Below are 17263 nucleotides of genomic sequence, written 5' to 3'. Positions count from 1 at the left end.
GGGTAGGCCGTGTAGAATCCGGAGCTTCAGGTCAGGAGCAGGGGTGCCGAGAGGCCTGTTCTGCTTATGATATAATGACAGCACCACATTTAAGCTGCAGTGAATATGGTTTGTTAAGAATGTTGCAATAAGCGGGTACCGCACGGTTGCTGATTTATCTATACATGGGAGAGCGTCCCCCTTATATGATACAGGGAAAGAAATAACCACATAGCGATCAAAAGGATGGAGGAAGGAAAGATTGATGACAGCATGCTTTCTTGCCACTGAAAAACTGGAATAAAAGAAATCAGGCTAGTGCCAAGAGACGGTTGGTTGGTAACTGGTTTATGGGGTTTAATGCCCCAAGCATCTCGAGTCGTATGACATCAAGAGAAGTGGTTATGGAAAAACCAAGCACATATAACAGTAGGACAAAAAAAAAAAAAAAGACATAACAGAACTTGCCTAGACATAACAGATAAACAAATAAACAGACAAGTGTAGCAGTATAACACCAAAGCATTGTGCCTTACAACATATTTACAAATTTGCTTCCATGTGCATGCAGAACTTGTTATAGCCTTTTCAAGATCATGGAATAAAGCATGTTGCATGCAAGGGCAAAAGTGGCTGTAAGCGTGGGAAGAAGGTGACACAAGCCGCTGACAAGGAGAAAGCTTTGAAACAGTTCACAGGAATAGGGAACGTAAGGCACGATGTCAGCGCACGTTAAAGATCCCCAGGTGGTCGAAATTACTCCGTAGCCCTCCACTACGGCTCCTCTTTCTCTCTTTCCACTTTCATTCCCACCTTCCTCCCTTCCCTTACGGCGCGGTTCGGGTGTCCACAGAGCAAGTGTGACAGTTACTGCGCCTTTCCCTTCCTGTGAACCAATTTAACTTAACTTTAACAATGAGCAGGTACAGGTCTGGACAGTATCAAGGAAGTGACAGTGGCTGCGCACGATTGCGTCGCATGAATGTGAAATGTGTAGCCTCTCAAATGACGTCAATGTATCCATATGCATTTGCATTTTAGCGTGCAGTTGCTGTTTGTTTGCTTTTCTTTTTTTAGCGAAGTGGGGGCTTGACTATGGCAGGCCTGAATTGTTTGAGATCAAGTTAAATATTTATTTAAAGCTTTCCTGAGGCCTAAAACTCCATTTGTGTTGTATCTGTGGAAATACGATTTCCCATCATCATTCTGTTGTTCTGTATACTGAAGTCCATTTAAAGCAAGAATAACATCAGGAGAATGTGGCTGCTAATATTTAATTTCGCAACAGATGCTTAAGCTAGGGCAGCGCAAAATGCTGAAGCCAGTCTAGTGCTCAATAATACTGGGTGAGGTTAGAGCACTGAAGGATACTGGTTTATATGTACGGCACTCACACGCCATGCACGACTATCCTACGAGGGTGTGAAGGAGCAAGCAGTCGGAGGTTGCAAGCCCAAGCCATGGATGACAACAAGGACCAGTGAGCGGATGTCTATACCATGAGGTAATGCTAATTTAAGCATCTAGATCATCATCATCATCCTCAGCCTGACTATACCCACTGCAGGGCGAAGGCCTCTCCCATATTCCTCCAATTAACCCGGTCCTGTGCGAGCTGCATCCACTTGACCCCTGCAAACTTCTTAGTCTCATCCACCCACCTAATTTTCTGCCGCCCCCTGCTACGCTTTCCTCCCCTTGGAATCCAGTTTGTTGCCCTAAGCGACCATCACTTATCCTTTCCTCGCGCTACATGTCTTGCCCATGCCCATTTCTTCTTCTTGATTTCCATTAGAATGTCAGTGACTTGAGTTACTTCTCTGACCCACTCTGCACGCTTCCTATCTCTTAACGTTATCTCTACCATTTTTCTTTCCATAGCCCTCTGCGTTGTCCTCAACTGTAGTAGAACCCTCTTTGTTAGCTTCCACGTTTCAGTCCCATAGGTAAGTACAGGTAAGATGCAACTGTTGTATGCTTTCCTCTTGAGCAATACCGATAAACTGCTAGTCATAATCTGGGAGTACTTGCCAAATGTGCTCCATCCCAGTCTTATTCTCCTTGTTATTTCCCTTTCATGGTCCGGATCTGCTGTTACTACCTGTCCTAAATAGATATATATTCGCTTACTACTTCCAGTGCTTCGCTACTTAACGTAAACTGTTTTTCCTTCCCTAGGCTATTAAACATTACCTTAGTCTTTTGCATATTGATTTTCAAGCCTACTTTTTTACTTTTCCTGTCTAGGTCATCATTATTTGCAATTCATCCCCTGAGTTACTTAGCAAGGCAATGTCATCAGCAAATCGCAGATTACTGAGGTATTCTCCATCTACTCTTATCCCTAACTGCTCTCATTCTAGATGTCTTCTTTCTTAGATTCTAGCATCTAGATGTCGCTACATAAATTGTTCATGTTTTTTTTGTGCACCTATTTCTGCTTACAGCTTTTTCTTTGCTTGTAATGTAAATTATTTGTGTTTATTTGATGAATCCCCCCCCCCCCCTATGTAATGCCCGCAAAGGCCCTTAGGGTATTTGAAATAAATAAATAAATAAAAAACAATATATGGGTGTGTAGTGCTAACAGTAAGTGCTGGAGTAGCTCGGTGCAGTAAGCAGCCAACAAGTGTGGCAGTTACGAGACGAGACGTAGTGTTGGGTTGAGTGCTGGGGTATTGTAGCGTATAAGTGTGTATTGCAACCCAGATTCAATTTCAGTTTGGTGGAATGACTATACAGGTAATTCATTGGGTATAGGGTGTGGCATGTCCAGACAATACCAACGACAATGGCAACAATGTGGCCTCACAGATTGACACTCATATGTTTTAATTGTAGCTATAAATGTTTTTCAGTCACTTAACAAATTGCTATCCATAGCAGAAACAATACTCATGCACTGAAAAATAAAATGAAAATACTGAATATAATGCACATATATATACCTTGGTACATGTACTGTACATGTAGGGAGCCAAGGATGCGAAAGTTGTCCAGAATAAACGAGCGGCTGCGTCTCCAAGACTGCTGACAGTAAAAACAAAAAATGGCATATACACATGTAAACACTGAAATGAAGTGAGTGCTTTACCAAGCAGCATTGCATATGAGATATCAGCCAAAGTTTATAGTTTACTAACACGTATACAGTAACAAGGCAGCTGCAAGTGACCTGAAGGAAGTTAAGCAAGCTACCTTCCTGGCCGTATTTTGGCAGCTTGCTGCATTCGTTATTCTGGGCCTCAAGCGAACTACTGTATATTGTGTCATAGTGTATACATATATATTTTTTATTTTTACCTACCCTGCCCTTTCTCCCTCTCGTTCACCTCTTTGATTTCCTCTACCCCTTCCTCACTATCCCTTCAATTCCACCGCCCCTGTTCAGGTGCTTTAGATATCAGATACCGGGGCTGGCAAACATCTTTTCTTTCCTTTTGTATATGTAATAAAATAACCACTAAAACAACAAATGCTGGTAATGCTAATCATCTTAAATTAGAATCAGATAAGCAGATAAGCAGCAAGCTGACACAGTATAGTGCCTACGTTGTCGTGTTGCGCTGTCGCAAGCTCCTGATAGAAAAAAAAAATGTATTTGCGCAAAGCTTTGTTGGAAACAATTTAATTCCTTCCAAAGTCATTTTTGCTATACTGTTTATATATCCATACATGTTCTGATAAAACACACGAGTTTTGCACCGTCTTCAGATTGCTTTCCAAAGCTAGAAGGTGGCATCCATGCCACAGAGATATAAGTAATTGACAAATTGCACGCTAATTTCAAAAACAATTAAGTACCAGGTTGCTGTTTAGCTTAATGCACTGCTAAATGACACCTCTCGCATTGATTTCGCGGACAAAAATGGACACGACACCCACCTACCGCTGCACTCAGCGCACTATGTCAAAAAACAACAGCAATGACAATGGCTTACGTGAGAAGCGACGGCCGATGTCAGATCGTTGACGCAGACATCGCAAATTTGCTCGGCACCCATGAATCGAACGTCCGACTTTTGCAGTTGAATGGTTTAATGTTAAGGGTGCGTTGCACTACCTCCCCTGCAGCAAAACCACGGCAATAAACTGAGAGACTTTACAAACACTGCCCGAATGCGCCGACGACGGCGTCGTCCAGAGCTCGTTAATCCAAAAGCTCTGGACGCCGTCGGCGACAACGAGGAAAGAGCCGAAAAGCCCGCCAGCCCGCCACGAATCTGGGGACAAATTCAGACTCAACTAGGCACATAATAGTCAGCATTTAGGTACTTTGTAAAAACATGGCGTTCAATGCGCTTGGAGAAATCTAGGGACAAAATTTTAGTCGAAAAAACCCTATTCATGGCGGGTTTTAGTCTCGCTAGTCTCGCCCCCCGATTCTAGAGCACTATACCCCGATCCTCGATATTCGCCTTCCCCTGGCGGCGCCATATTGTCTTTCTGATTGGCTCTGAAAAGAGTCACGGGCTTCAAACTTGTGGCGCGAAACCATCAGTTGAGGCAAGCACTTTTAGCGGTTACGTCAAAATGACGTAGCCGTGAAAATTGATTTCAACCGGAGCTATGCTTGTTGCCTGGATGACAAATACGAATGATTTTGGAGTGGAAACAAAGTTACTGATGGTGGTTTGGAGAACACTTACGCTCGATTAACCAATGTGATGAAAATAATGGCATACTGGGAAGGAGCGGATGCTCAAATTTGATTGGCTGGAGCTATGTCACGTGAAACACGTGATACGCAAGCATATTTAGATTACGTCAAATTGACGCGTCATGACGTAACTGATGTGCCGCCATTACCGAAAATGCTGACGTTTGGCCGCCATAATTTCGCCGAGTGGCGAAGTATTCTAGTACACTGTAGCGAGGTGCCCGAATTATGCTAATGAGACTATGGCGACAGGCAAGCTGATTTATGCAGCCGTTAGCCTACCGTAGTTTCTTAGCTTGTTATTAAAAGTAAAAGGATAACTTTATATACACCTTGCATGGCTTTTTAAACGCAATACAAAGGCAAATTATGAGCGCGTATGAAATAAAGGACGTTTGAGGCAATCTCTAATGGGGGCAGAAGCGTCCGGCCGCGTGACGGCGCTAACTGCTTTCTTATTTCAAACCCTTTCTTCCCATGGTAAGAAATCATTGGTCTGCGCGGTTATGATAAGCCAGCAATGGCGGCGGCCGTGGAGGCACAGAGTTAATACAAAGACTCTAGAGGTATAGTGTTCTAGAATTGAAAAGTGTGCCGTCTGCCGCCGGCGAGCTGGTCGTTTCAGCGATGACAAGATAGAGGGCGCTGTGTGCAGGAGGAGCACAGTGAGCGCGGAGCAGACAGCTGGGTGAACCGCCTTCGTCACCGCTAGTTCAATCGGACTCCGAAGGCGCGTAGCAAGAAATTGTGTCGCTTTAGCTCCCACACGCTTGTCTAAATGTATTAAAACGGTTATGTTCACGAACAAAACAACTAGTTCCCTATAAAATAAGCGGCCGTCGACAAATTGCCGACGAATTGACAAGCAACGGCGAGATATATTTCTTGAACGTATTGGGTGCTTTATTTCTCGAACACTAGCGGGAGGTTCAATGACGAATGTCTAACGTATTTCTATGATCATGTAAATTTTTAATATTGGATGCACCGGTTTATGCGGGCTAGACTGAAGTCTTCCATCGACGCTCGCACGTACTGTAAACGCAGTGAATGGTGTTTTAGGCTAGGCTAGCGTACTTTTTGCGCCACATGCAAATAGAGGTATGCGAAGATTGCTTGAAGACAGAAATTATGCGAGCGCTTACTGATGACTTTATTTAAATGTGGGCAAATACATATGAACTGGCAGTCCTATTCAAAACGAAATGAATGAATGAGAGCAGATAGCAATGAACGAAACCACATAATGGACAACGTGAAAAAAAAATCGCGACTTAGTGCAAGAATATAGTACAAACGTATAAAACTGTACAGAACTATATGAGAATAATCATGAACTGTACTAGGCCGTGAAAAAATTAGGCTGCTAAATTTGAAAACACACAAGTGAAAGGCAGAATGATCAAAGTCCTCAAACACGATGTCTGCTCTTGTTTTAGCGACTTGGCATAAAAACGCAATCGCATGAGGACGTAGAACTTCACTATGTTAAGTGTCATTTCTTTGTCATGAGTAGGGCAAGCAAACTGGGAAACCTCTGCGCTTTGCAAAAACAAAGCAAATTCACGCATGCTATTTGCGTTATTCTTTCTTGAACTAAAAAAAAAAAAAAACCGTGAAAGACTCTTCCAGCGTGTGCACGAGCTTTGCAAGCTCCGAGGACGGCTAAAGAAGACCACCGTGGTCGAAGTTTGAGATAAATTGATTTTCTTCTTTTGTGCCACGCACGACTTACTTGAAATAAGATAAGCGGAGCAAGTACTGCATTTTGACTTCTTTATGAACTTTTTAGCGACATATCCTGCAATATACGCTATGAGACGGCTAGAACTGTGCCTATGTGACGTATCTGTGGTTATCTAAAGGAAGGGAATTCAAAGTAGCTTCGACGTCCTCGAGCCTTCTCTCGTCAACCAAACGGTCAAGCTCACCAATAGCATTTGAAAGAAGCTGAGTAGGTCTCTCGCTTGTACGGCTAATTCCAAGTAAGGCATTTACAATTTCAGCATTACAATTTCCTGTCTTTGGGGGCTTCGCTAAGTTGTAAAATGCCAGGGCATTAACTGTCACTAAAAATTGAGCCGGCGTGGGATGATCGTTGCAGCCATTAAATTGCCTCACGATGCCGAAGAGGTTTTCTTGTTTGTCTTGGCTTAGTCTCGATGTCATAATGTATGTAAAACCGGATTTTGCAGATAAGTAGTCAACGAGGTCGACTGTGGACTGCAAAGTTACCCGAAGGCCTTCCGCAGTGCTGTTGCTTATAGGGAACCATGCTTTGAGTCAACCATGCTTTGAGTGCATTGCGAGAAGGGAAGGGTTCGAATAGGGAAGGCAGCAGAAAGAGCGCGCAATGAGCAAGAAGAAAGAACGAAAGCAAGGAAAAGAGCACTCAGTAAAAGAAGGGGCGGGGGGGGGGGGGGGGGGGCGAAAGTCATACAAGACGGACGGAACTATTACTGTGCTCTCTGCAAACGTGTTTTCCTGCTTGACCAATCATCGCTCTTTGCTCAACAACGCGCCATAGTACAACAGCCAGAGCAGCAACGCGATGCAACAAAATTCACGCAGGAAACGAGCCGCAGGAGCAGACGCCCCAAGCGTTTCCTCAGCGGCGCGCGCGCTTGTGATGCGCTCCTACGGCTGACAGCGCCACCTACGCTTTTCATCGCTCCGGCGACCACGTCGCTCCCATTGCCGCGCGCCGAAGACGGCACACTTCCCAATTCTAGAACACTATACTAGAGGTATAGCAACGCTAATAGAACTAAGATCAGTTGCCAAACTCTCCGGGTTCTCCATGCTGCTGAAGCGGCGCGTCAATTTTAACGCGAGGTGGCGCTGCCGTCGAAACAGGCTCTATCTAGCCGCTGCTTGGCCGCTGTCGAAGTACAATCAAACGTTGCGGGCCCGACCGCTCGGCGTAGCATGTAGCATTCGGGAATGTTAAATTACTTGGTGTCCTAAATGCCGTACTTATCGTTAATTACTCACAGTCACCAATCAAGTCTGAACCGTGTGTGGCGAGCATGCTGCAAAACTTTACTGCAGGTGAGCGCTGCTCAGGCAACGCTACCGTTGTTTTTTTTTTTTGTTTTTGTTTTTTTAGGAAAGTTGTTTTGCTAGTTTCTTCACCGAAGTGGCATATGAGAAACGTGCAATAATGTTAGAGATATGATCATTGCAAGGTGCATCGTCAGTTCGAAGTATGTTTCTGCAGTTCTGCTCAACCGCATGCATGTGCATATGTTTAACAAAAAAAAAAAAATACCAGCGTTTTTGCAGCAAAGAGCCGCATTGTCTGTGGTGCAGTTTAACGGAATAAACGAATTTTGCGCATTGCATTCATTTCGTCAATAAGCATGCATGTGACTTTTAGCCGAGCGCCGCGCGCAATCTGTGCCGCGAAAAGAGCGAACTTCTGCTTCTTGAGTTGTCGGTTTCTTTCTTCCAGCAAGAGAAGAGAGCTTACACAGGAGGTTAGACGCCAACAACTCGAGACAATAAAATTTAGTCTTTTTGGGATTCCCAACTGTGGGTTTATCGTTACTGGCCTGCGCCCGCGTCGCAAGTACTTTTTTTTTTTTTTTTGCGACCTTTCACGCAGTGGGCTACAGATAGATACACAAGTAAATGTAATTTTACATTTTATTCACAGCACGTTTTCACACTTTACTGAATGCACAAATTACAGCAGGCGAGACTTCTTCCTTGCATTTTTAACCTGACTACTCACATTGCTCCTCTCGGATAGGAATCGTGTGTAAAAATGCATCCGCATTACCAAATAAAACTTCACCACTTGCACAGTGAACTGTGCAGGCTACAACCTATTCGGGGTAGCTTCCTGCTCAAAAGCAGGTCAACAATTAACCAGAACAGATTTCCAAAAACTTTTTCTGTCTTTGTTTGTCGCTCGACCACTGACTTGATGCCAGTCACCAGTTCAGTCAGGGAGCTTGAAGGGTGCTTGAGCACTCCAGGGACAAGTGAGCGCTTTTCAGTTAGGGAAAACCTTCGGTACACATCCTTCAGCGAGGTTCCATTTGCCCCTATCGATTTTTACTTCCTTGCCATTAATGATATGACTGTACGTCTTCAGTATGTCTTCATCGTAGAAATGAAGATCGCACACACGTGATTTGTCAGAAAGTTTCCTGTCAACACGCGGAATCGCGCGGTCCCATGTCGCACAAAGATCCGCGTCACGCGGAGCCGAGAAAAAAACGCCTCGCTGTGTTGTCAGTGTTGTCGCTCTTGTAACCGCTCGCACAGCCCGGCACGCAGCACGTCGGCATGGTTACTGTAGCCCCTTCAACTTTGCATGCTAGCACAGGTAGCACAAAAAACGATCACTGCAGCAGCCGAGTCGGGAACGCACTGTACTCATGCTGCCCGCACTGCACGTGTTCAACCCACGTTCGGGTCGACGAGAGCCTGGTAGAACAGCAGCGCCACTAAAAGCAGCCAGCGGTGGCGGCGCCGCGAAACAGCTCTCAGTTTGGCAACTGATCTTAGTTTTATTAACGTTGAGGGTATATTCTAGGCACTATACTAGAGGGAAAGCTGGGCAGGGAAACGAGCTTCTCACTGGTTCGCCGCCATCATCAAATTTATCATTGTGGCCAGCACAGTTTCTACTCACTGCGTCAAAAAGGAACAAAGGTTTGAACAAAAGTTTTAAAAACCGCTGCCGATAACACAACTGTAGGAAATTTCTATACATTGTTTTCAAGTTTCAAGCATATTATATAATCTTTCAGGCACCTTCTTGGCCATAAAGGAATGATATAGAACAATTGGAAACCATGTTTGCGAGCAGACGTAGCAGATCAACAGTAAACACACACGAGCACCCTTTGACATTTACTGTATGCAGCACTAGCCATCCCGGATAGACCAAGGGCCGTTGCTGTGAAATTCGTCACCGTTTTTTTTTTTTTTTAATATACTGTGGTCGTCGTCTTGCGCCAAAGCAAATTTCTGACATATTTTCAGGTGATCGGGCACAGAGGAGATGCATGTGCGCTCGACGGACGAAATGCGTGCGAAGCGCGAAACAATCGCAGGGATAGCCGGCCTTGCGATAACAACTCAGAAGAATCAGGACAGCTATGTGATGTTACAGTAGGTACGCGACGCAACATATCACAAGAAATGCTCCACACGCGACGATTCTGCCGTTGTTTACAGCACCAGTAGCCGCCCGCCGTCGGTTAGCTGCACGCCGCCATCTTCCCACGATCCAAGTTGCCAGCTTCAAACCATCTTCATGTGCCAGATTTAGCAAGTAAAATTCATCTGGCAGCCAATGAACAGTGTGATAATGGCGGCAATCACGCGGTCACTCCTCGAATGCATTGGGTGAACGGGCAGCTTTCCCTCTAGAGTCTTTGTATTAACTCTATGCGTGGAGGTAGGCATGTTCTTCTACCATGCATGGGGTGCTTTCCAATTCTGAGACGTCTAGCAAGACTGCTTCGTAGACGTCTACAGGTTCGCGTATTGGAACGCGTCTACCTGTTTACGCCTAGCGTCACCTCGCGGCATAAAGGTTGAACTAAACCGTTTTAACAACTATTATAACGCTGTTTTCTTTAAAGATTTATGATAATACAGGTAAAAATCACGTTTTTAACGGTTCGCCGATTTTTTCCAGCAACAATATTACATGTGTAATCGCCACAACGTAGATAGACTATTAATAGGTTAACTTGTAGCAGACCTACTTCTCACGCAATGAGCCCTATCACGAATTGACGGAAGAGAACGTTAGTCCGTTTTTCCTTTTTTATTACTGATGCTGAAGTGTACATGCTTCTCAGATGTCTCATTCACACAGCTGTAAGAATGAAAACATGCAAAATACTGTAAACTTGAGGGGATTACGGACGAAAGGTGATAACCGGCTACAGCAAACGAAAAACTGTGCCGTTACACCTGTTGTCTGTAGTCACTAGACGAGGAAACCAAAGAAAACAACTCGTTTTAATAATGTACAGGCACAAAAAAATCAATGCGCAACAAGTCGGCATCGTCAGGCGAGTTCGTTCTTCCGAGATTAACTGAAAATCCGCGGAAGTTTGCTGCGGCTACTACAGCAAGATAGAAACACACACGTGCGCCGTACAGCAGCCGTCCTGACTCTCGGCGAGGTGCCCAGAAAGTGACGAGTTCGTCGATAACATCACAACTGAAGAAACTCGTCAAGTTAAAAAAACCAACAGCATCCAACGCAGCTTTCCTCTTAAGCGCGGTAAAAGTATCTGCAGTGCTATGAATCTCACGACCATAAAGACAGCTAAATTAGCCTCTAGCTAGCGCATACATTGACTTAACAACTCACGTTTGAAAGATCGTTCATATGCATATACTCCGGCGTTCGCAAAAAGCACGACCACCGTACAACTACTGCAACAACCGCACGCACGACTCGCTCAGCGCGAAACGCGCTCTGTCCGCCATGTTTAGACAGCAAAGTAGTCTGCATCGATGTTGACTTCGGCGAAGCCGTCTTCGCGAGACTGCTTCGCGAGAATTGGAACGCGTCCCAAGATGGCGGCTGCTCGCGTAGCCGTCTAAGTAGACGTCTACGAGGGGGTATTGGAACGCACCCGCTTACATTATAGTATAGTGCCAATTATAGTGAACTAGAATATATATTATAGTTGTCTATAGCTTACATGGAGGAAAAAAAAAGAACTTGTACGCTTATGAGTGGTCTTCGTGCCGTTCGTCGTCTACAAGTAGTGATCGAGGATTTGCTGCAGCACAGCAATGCTGTCAAATTGTCTTGAAAGATAGCTCGTCAGTATAGTCAGATCTGTCATCTGACGAGGAGTGTAGTGTGGCGGCTTTCCAAGCTCCGAGGCGAGAATTGCCCTGCGCTTGGAGTGTTGAACTGTTGAGCTACAGGTGTTTCGAGTGTGATCGCCAGTGGTGAACGCTTCTGATGTTGAATGGCACGAAATGTATTCGTTCGGCCGAGCGACGAGCTCCCGGAATGTGTCGGGCTTCTCGATGGGTGTCGACCAGCAAGGCAACGCAGTCAATCTGCTGGAAATGGTGCAGCACGTCGAGCATCACAGAGGTAAGCGCAATAGGAAAACCTGTAAAGGTGACTGTTCATACAGTGTCATTCGCATTCAAGTTGTACGCAGGCGGGAAATATACTCACAGGACGCATGCGGCGAATCCGATATTTTTAATCAGCATTTTGCGTTGCTTTTAGCTGCATATTTCTACGACGCATTATAATTTTCTTCAACTACTCTACACTGCACGAACTTAAAAAAAAAAGAATTGAGTGTGCTTGTAGTTGTCAAGATTTCTTGGTTAATGGTTTCGACGACCGAGAAAGGAAAAACAAGTGAAATCGCCTGATACAAGTCGTTCCTTTAATTGCAAAAAAAAAAAAAAAAAAAAAGAAAAAAGAAAAAGTTAGCCGTCACAATACAATTTCCGCCACCAAGCCGTCTTTACCTGTTACGGAAATGGTTCACTTAGGTTTAGGTTTTGCACTGACCATTTCTTGCATTCATAGATTACACTTTACCGCAGCATAGCTTGCAGCTTTGATGATTTTGAATGTTCCTGTGCCATGCGTGTTTGATATTTTATTTGCATATAATTTAGGCACTAAACATTTGCAGGTGATCGTGTGGACCTTGTGCAGCCGTTGCAGCACTTCCGATCCGAGTCATCATGTGGGCGAGAAGTCCTGGGGCCATATTCAACATCATTAACCTCTCTGCTAGGCTTGTATAATCTGGGAGGCCACGCCTTGTCCCTGGACGGCCACATCAGATGTGAAGTGCTATGCAGATGGACAGCTCTTTTTGAAGATCGTTACAGCTTGTAGTGTGTGCAGATCACATGACATTGACGCCACCTGCAAATGGTAATCGCAGCAGGAACATCAACAAGTACAAGGAAGAGGACGTGCAACATTTATATTAACTCGGACAGGAACAACTTGATCACCTGCACTTGAGATTTTCACTCGCTGTCATGATTTTGATATATGCCACAAGGGATCAATGTGCACATTCTTACTGCTTCATGTTCGATAGCATACTGCTGAAAAGCCGTCCAAGTCTTAATTTTTTCTGTGGTTTTGAGATATAACCATCTCTTTGGTGTACATTTTGTTGATAGCATGTGCAAGAACCAAGTTCAGCTTTGGGGTGGCGCAGTGGTTACGGCGCTCGACTATTGCTCCCAAAGACGCGGGATCGAATCCCGGCCTCGGCGGCCGCTTTTGAATGGAGGCGAAAAGCAAGGCGCCCATGTGCTGTGCGACGTTAGTGCGATGTTAGAACCCCAGGTGGTCGAAATTTCCGGAGCCCTCCACTACAGCGTCTCTCATAGCCTGAGTCGCTTTGGGACGTTAAACCCCACAAACCAAACCTTTCCTTGGTGCTATAATTTTTTGTCTACCATCTGTAGACATACTGAGTGTATTCTTCTACAAGTGCTGTGGCCCTTGCTGAGAGCTGTCATTCTTTGTTGTATAGTTTGCTTTTTTGTGTTCTGCTTAAACTCAGTGTGCATTTTATTAAGTGCTTCATGTCAATGAAACACAGGAAGGTACAAAAACGTTCTCCTTCTACCTCCAGAAGTGCCATTCTGAGTAGGACGTGCGGGCACCAATAGTTCACAATTCACTTTGGTGTTTGTGGCAAGCAGGCAGTCTGCGATGTACTACTTCAGTGAGAATATTTGACATACGTGCACCCTGGTGGATGTGTCTGCAGTCGTTTACCATAGCAGAGTCCATTTCGTTACACCTATCTTGTGTGCTACTAGGGTGAAACGTGAGGTGCCCACTGTGTTTTTCCACAAACTGCAGAGTGAAGCGAGCTGTGCTTCTTTGTATTTGGTTGCCTTTATGCTTGTTTTCTATTGCTTCCTTCATATGCTGAATGTAGATGAACAGCAATCAACTAGTTTTCCCGAGGATAATTTGTGCATCTATTTGGTGGTCATTGTCTTTCATTGTTGTATGCACGGAAAATGAGGCCCCCGCCAACTTGTCAACCCATTTTGGCAATTTTAGATTCCACTTTTGCAAAATTTGCCAGTTTCATTTTGCACTGCTATTACTGATGCTTTGTAGTGATGTTAATCAAGATCCCAGATAACCTGTTTAACCTCTGCATCATTTGTGTGGCTCGGCTATCAATGAACATTTTTGTATTCTTCAGTTTTTTCACAAAGGCAACTATTGACTTCTCTGTTTTGTAACTAGGTGATATCGACGTGCATGTGCACCCACTGGCAAAAGTTCTTGAAGGTGGCTTCGCAGGGGAAAGAATGCATTCATTTGTGTACGAGATAAATTGCTTGACATTTCACGTTTCACTATATAACCCATAGTCACAATAATGATGCACAAGCGCAGGAATGAAATAAAAACTTTTTGATAAGATTGTCCTTCATAAATTTTTGACTGCAGCTCTACAAAATGCTTTGCTCCTTTTGTGCATTGCTACATATCTTGTTCCATAAAATATCTCCCTCCATGATAGCGTTGTGTGTAGGCCTTCCGTACCCCTATTATGAGGCTGCTATCTGGGCCAGTTGCTTCTTGACACATTCTTGCTGCTGCCACATGCCCTCCGGCACTCACATATGTTAAAAGAGGGTTGGTAAAGCTCACATATTTATGCTCTAAGCCACTGGAGCATGGCTTCATCACTCGAGATGTTTATCGAATGATTGCAGCTGTGTATAACTGCTTCATTACTTTTTTTCTGTTAGTTGCTTTTGTAGCCTTATCTTCATTGTTCTTTGTGAGCTTTAAATTGAGAATTTTAAGGAAGGGGCATAAATTTTATGCCAATCACTTTCATTTCATTTATGTAGAAGCACTTTCAAGGAAACTTGTGTTTCATCATCACTTTTCAACATTTTGTACCATTGTGCTAGTACTGAGTTGTATAACTTTTTGCTCTCATAAGTGACAGCTGCACTAGTTTCACTTACACCTATCCTATTGTCACATGTGTTTTCTACGTTATCTAGTATCCCTATGCTTTCCTATTATATCAGCTTCAGCAATCCTCTCTGCATTTAACCCTCAGAATGTGTTCCATATTTTGCACGTCTGCTATGTGTACAGCCTAAATTGAACACCACAATATATTCTTAAGATTGCATTCAAAAGATAACTTCCTGAAGGTACAATCCTATTGAACACAGTAGACGTCATACTATCCATAAGTGAGCCATTCTTTTTCATGATGTATTGAACAATTTGTGAACAAAGCGATTTCATTTTATCTTGACCACATTCATCTGTTGTTTCTGTGGTACAGCCTCTGCCACAGCTGCATCTATAACTCGGCTGTTGGCACTGTGGTCAAATGTCTTGCGAGCCAGCAGAGCCTAATGTAGCGTAGATGTTCAGCTATTGGCTTCTTGCTTTTTTTTTTTTGATGCAGCAACATTAATGCCTCTTTTCTGCACAAAACGCGACGTTGTGAGTGGAAAATCTTGGGCACATTTCAGACAGGTGACATGGCCGAGTACTCAGTGTGATGTCTCTGGCTTCACCTTTGAGATGAATGTGTGAGGTGATAAACCTTGTAGGATCTTTGGGTAATAAGACAGGCAACCCTTAGGCCATGGAAATGCATCCGTACAGCTTGGTTAGAGAGGGCTTTATAGGTATCTAGACAAGTGGTCTTCCACATAATTGGATAACTTACAGGCATATGCTACTGATATGTATCATAGAATAAATACTAGGTGTTAGCAGTAGCAAAGTCGATTCACACGAATGAGAGTCTGCAGACAGGAGCCATAAAAGCTGTTGTGTCATAGCGGTAAATGCTGAGCTTGCATGTCCCCACAATTGTTTTTAGAGCATGAAGTTTTCAAGTGCTGTGCTGGTTTGCCTGATAGCCGTCACATTGAGTGACTTGCTGAAATAATGCTTAAGGCTTGTCTTCCTGAGACAAACATTTCTGCTGTTTGGTAGACTGCATAAAGGGAACATTCTAGGTGTGGCAGGCATTTATGCACAGATAAAATCATTCTTACACACACTATAACTACCTTTGCCCTGTCCATAACAGAATCAGGGAATACTTGCTCTGTCCCAGGTGCCGACTACCATTTAAAATACTGGTAATACTGCGGAACGCATAGCATCCCTTGACTGTAGTTGCAGCCTAGTGGTTTGAGCATTTGGGGACCAATCCTCAGTGGTGTTGGGTACTCATTGGTAAAACAGTGGGTGCTTGCTTTGCTGGTGCTGGGGTTTTCTTGGGCCAAACACTTGGAGAATGGGTTTTTGACCCTATCTTGTGTTCCCTTGCTTTGTATAACTAATTTCTCTTCTTTGGTCTCCTAGGCCGTGCCACCTTTCAGATATGGCGATGAGCTGTACAAGTACAACAATACTGTAATTACTTGAATGTGCCCCCGCAGGGGACATCTGTTAAAGCAGATGTTTGCGTGTACTGTGCGACACCACGGACCCCGAGCACCCACGCTTAGCCGTGCGTGGCATCGCCGTGTCTGGGGAAAAGGGGATCCTGGTGGTTGAGCCGATGCCGAGTGTTTGGACCCTTAAGGCCCCTCGGCGGAGGCAACACACCACTTTGGCCCACGCTTCCCACAGACGGCACCTCCGGGCTGACCCACCCGGGGGAAATCGGCAGTCGCCTTTTCCTGTCCTCCCCTCCATCTTTCACTTTCCTATCCCCTCTCTTACAACTGTCCTGTCTTCTCTTACCTTCTTCGTTTCTTCCTACTTCCAGGCGGCGAGGGTTAACCTTGTGTGGCTAACCACCCTGCGTTATGCCATATTTGGTTATAGTCGGGGTGTACGGCTGGCGTGGGCAGGACTGCTTTGCGAGTTCCCGTCCCGTCCCCTCGTTGGGCTCCGTGGTGGGTGGCCGCCACCCCGGCTGAACAAAAACTTACTTTATGGCTTCTTCTTTGCTCTCCAATGATCGTTCCCGAAAAAGGGGACGGACCGATGAAACTGCAAACTTCTTTTTAAAGAATGCAAACAGATTCCCACGCTTCCACGTGGTGCACAGTGAAGACCCTCAAAAAACAGCTAGGCAAATATCTCCTTTTGTCGTGACCAAGACATTGACTGAAGCAATAGGCCAAGGATACAATGTCAAAAAACTCCCAAATGGCGACCTTCTCTTGGAAATTATGTACCATCATCAGAATGAAAAACTCCCAACAGTAACCAGCTTTGGGGATTGCCCAGTTAATGTCACCAAACACCGCTCTCTAAACATGGTGAGGGGAGTCATTTCAGATGACGACCTAAAGTACCTAAGTGAAGAAGAACTCCTTGAAGGACTAAGAGATCAAAATGTCATCAATGTGTTCAGAATTAAAATCAGACGGGATAACAAAGAGATACCGACCAGGCACTTAGTCCTTACCTTCGAATCGAGCACACTGCCCGAGGCTGTGGAGGTAGGGTACACGAAGATACAACTGAAACCGTACATACCTAACCCGCGTCGCTGTTTCAAATGCCAAAGGTATGGCCACGGCTCACAGACTTGCCGAGGCCAACTTACATGTGCGAAGTGTGCCTCCCACGAGCATCCCGCTGAGAACTGTGAATCCGAAACGCATCTTTGCATC

General features: G+C 44.7%; 1 protein-coding gene and 1 long non-coding RNA gene across 3 annotated transcripts in view; one reads left to right on the top strand and one right to left on the bottom strand.

Moving 5' to 3' along the window:
- The window catches only part of LOC146171905 (uncharacterized), a 263996-nt gene that overhangs the window by 65852 nt on the left and 180881 nt on the right, over positions 1-17263 (bottom strand). The window contains exon 3 of one of the 2 annotated variants that reach the window (XR_014702659.1): positions 11702-12530. The exons of the other annotated variant lie outside the window; for it this stretch is intronic. This is a non-coding gene — a long non-coding RNA (uncharacterized LOC146171905). Of the gene's footprint in view, positions 1-11701; positions 12531-17263 lie in introns of those variants that run through there. 2 annotated transcript variants of the gene reach the window in all.
- Positions 11600-12500, top strand: LOC146171911 (uncharacterized). The gene is made up of 2 exons (XM_084586149.1): positions 11600-11729; positions 12292-12500. The coding sequence occupies exons 1-2, from the start codon at positions 11609-11611 to the stop codon at positions 12498-12500; spliced, it is 330 nt and encodes a 109-aa protein (XP_084442275.1). The 5' UTR covers positions 11600-11608.

This window comes from Amblyomma maculatum, unplaced genomic scaffold (assembly GCF_055883805.1).
Source record: "Amblyomma maculatum isolate TAMU_Amacu unplaced genomic scaffold, ASM5588380v1 scaffold_15, whole genome shotgun sequence".
In the NCBI taxonomy this organism is placed as follows: domain Eukaryota; kingdom Metazoa; phylum Arthropoda; class Arachnida; order Ixodida; family Ixodidae; genus Amblyomma; species Amblyomma maculatum.
Note: the sequence above shows the minus strand (reverse complement) of the source record. Positions and strands in the feature narration are given on the sequence as shown.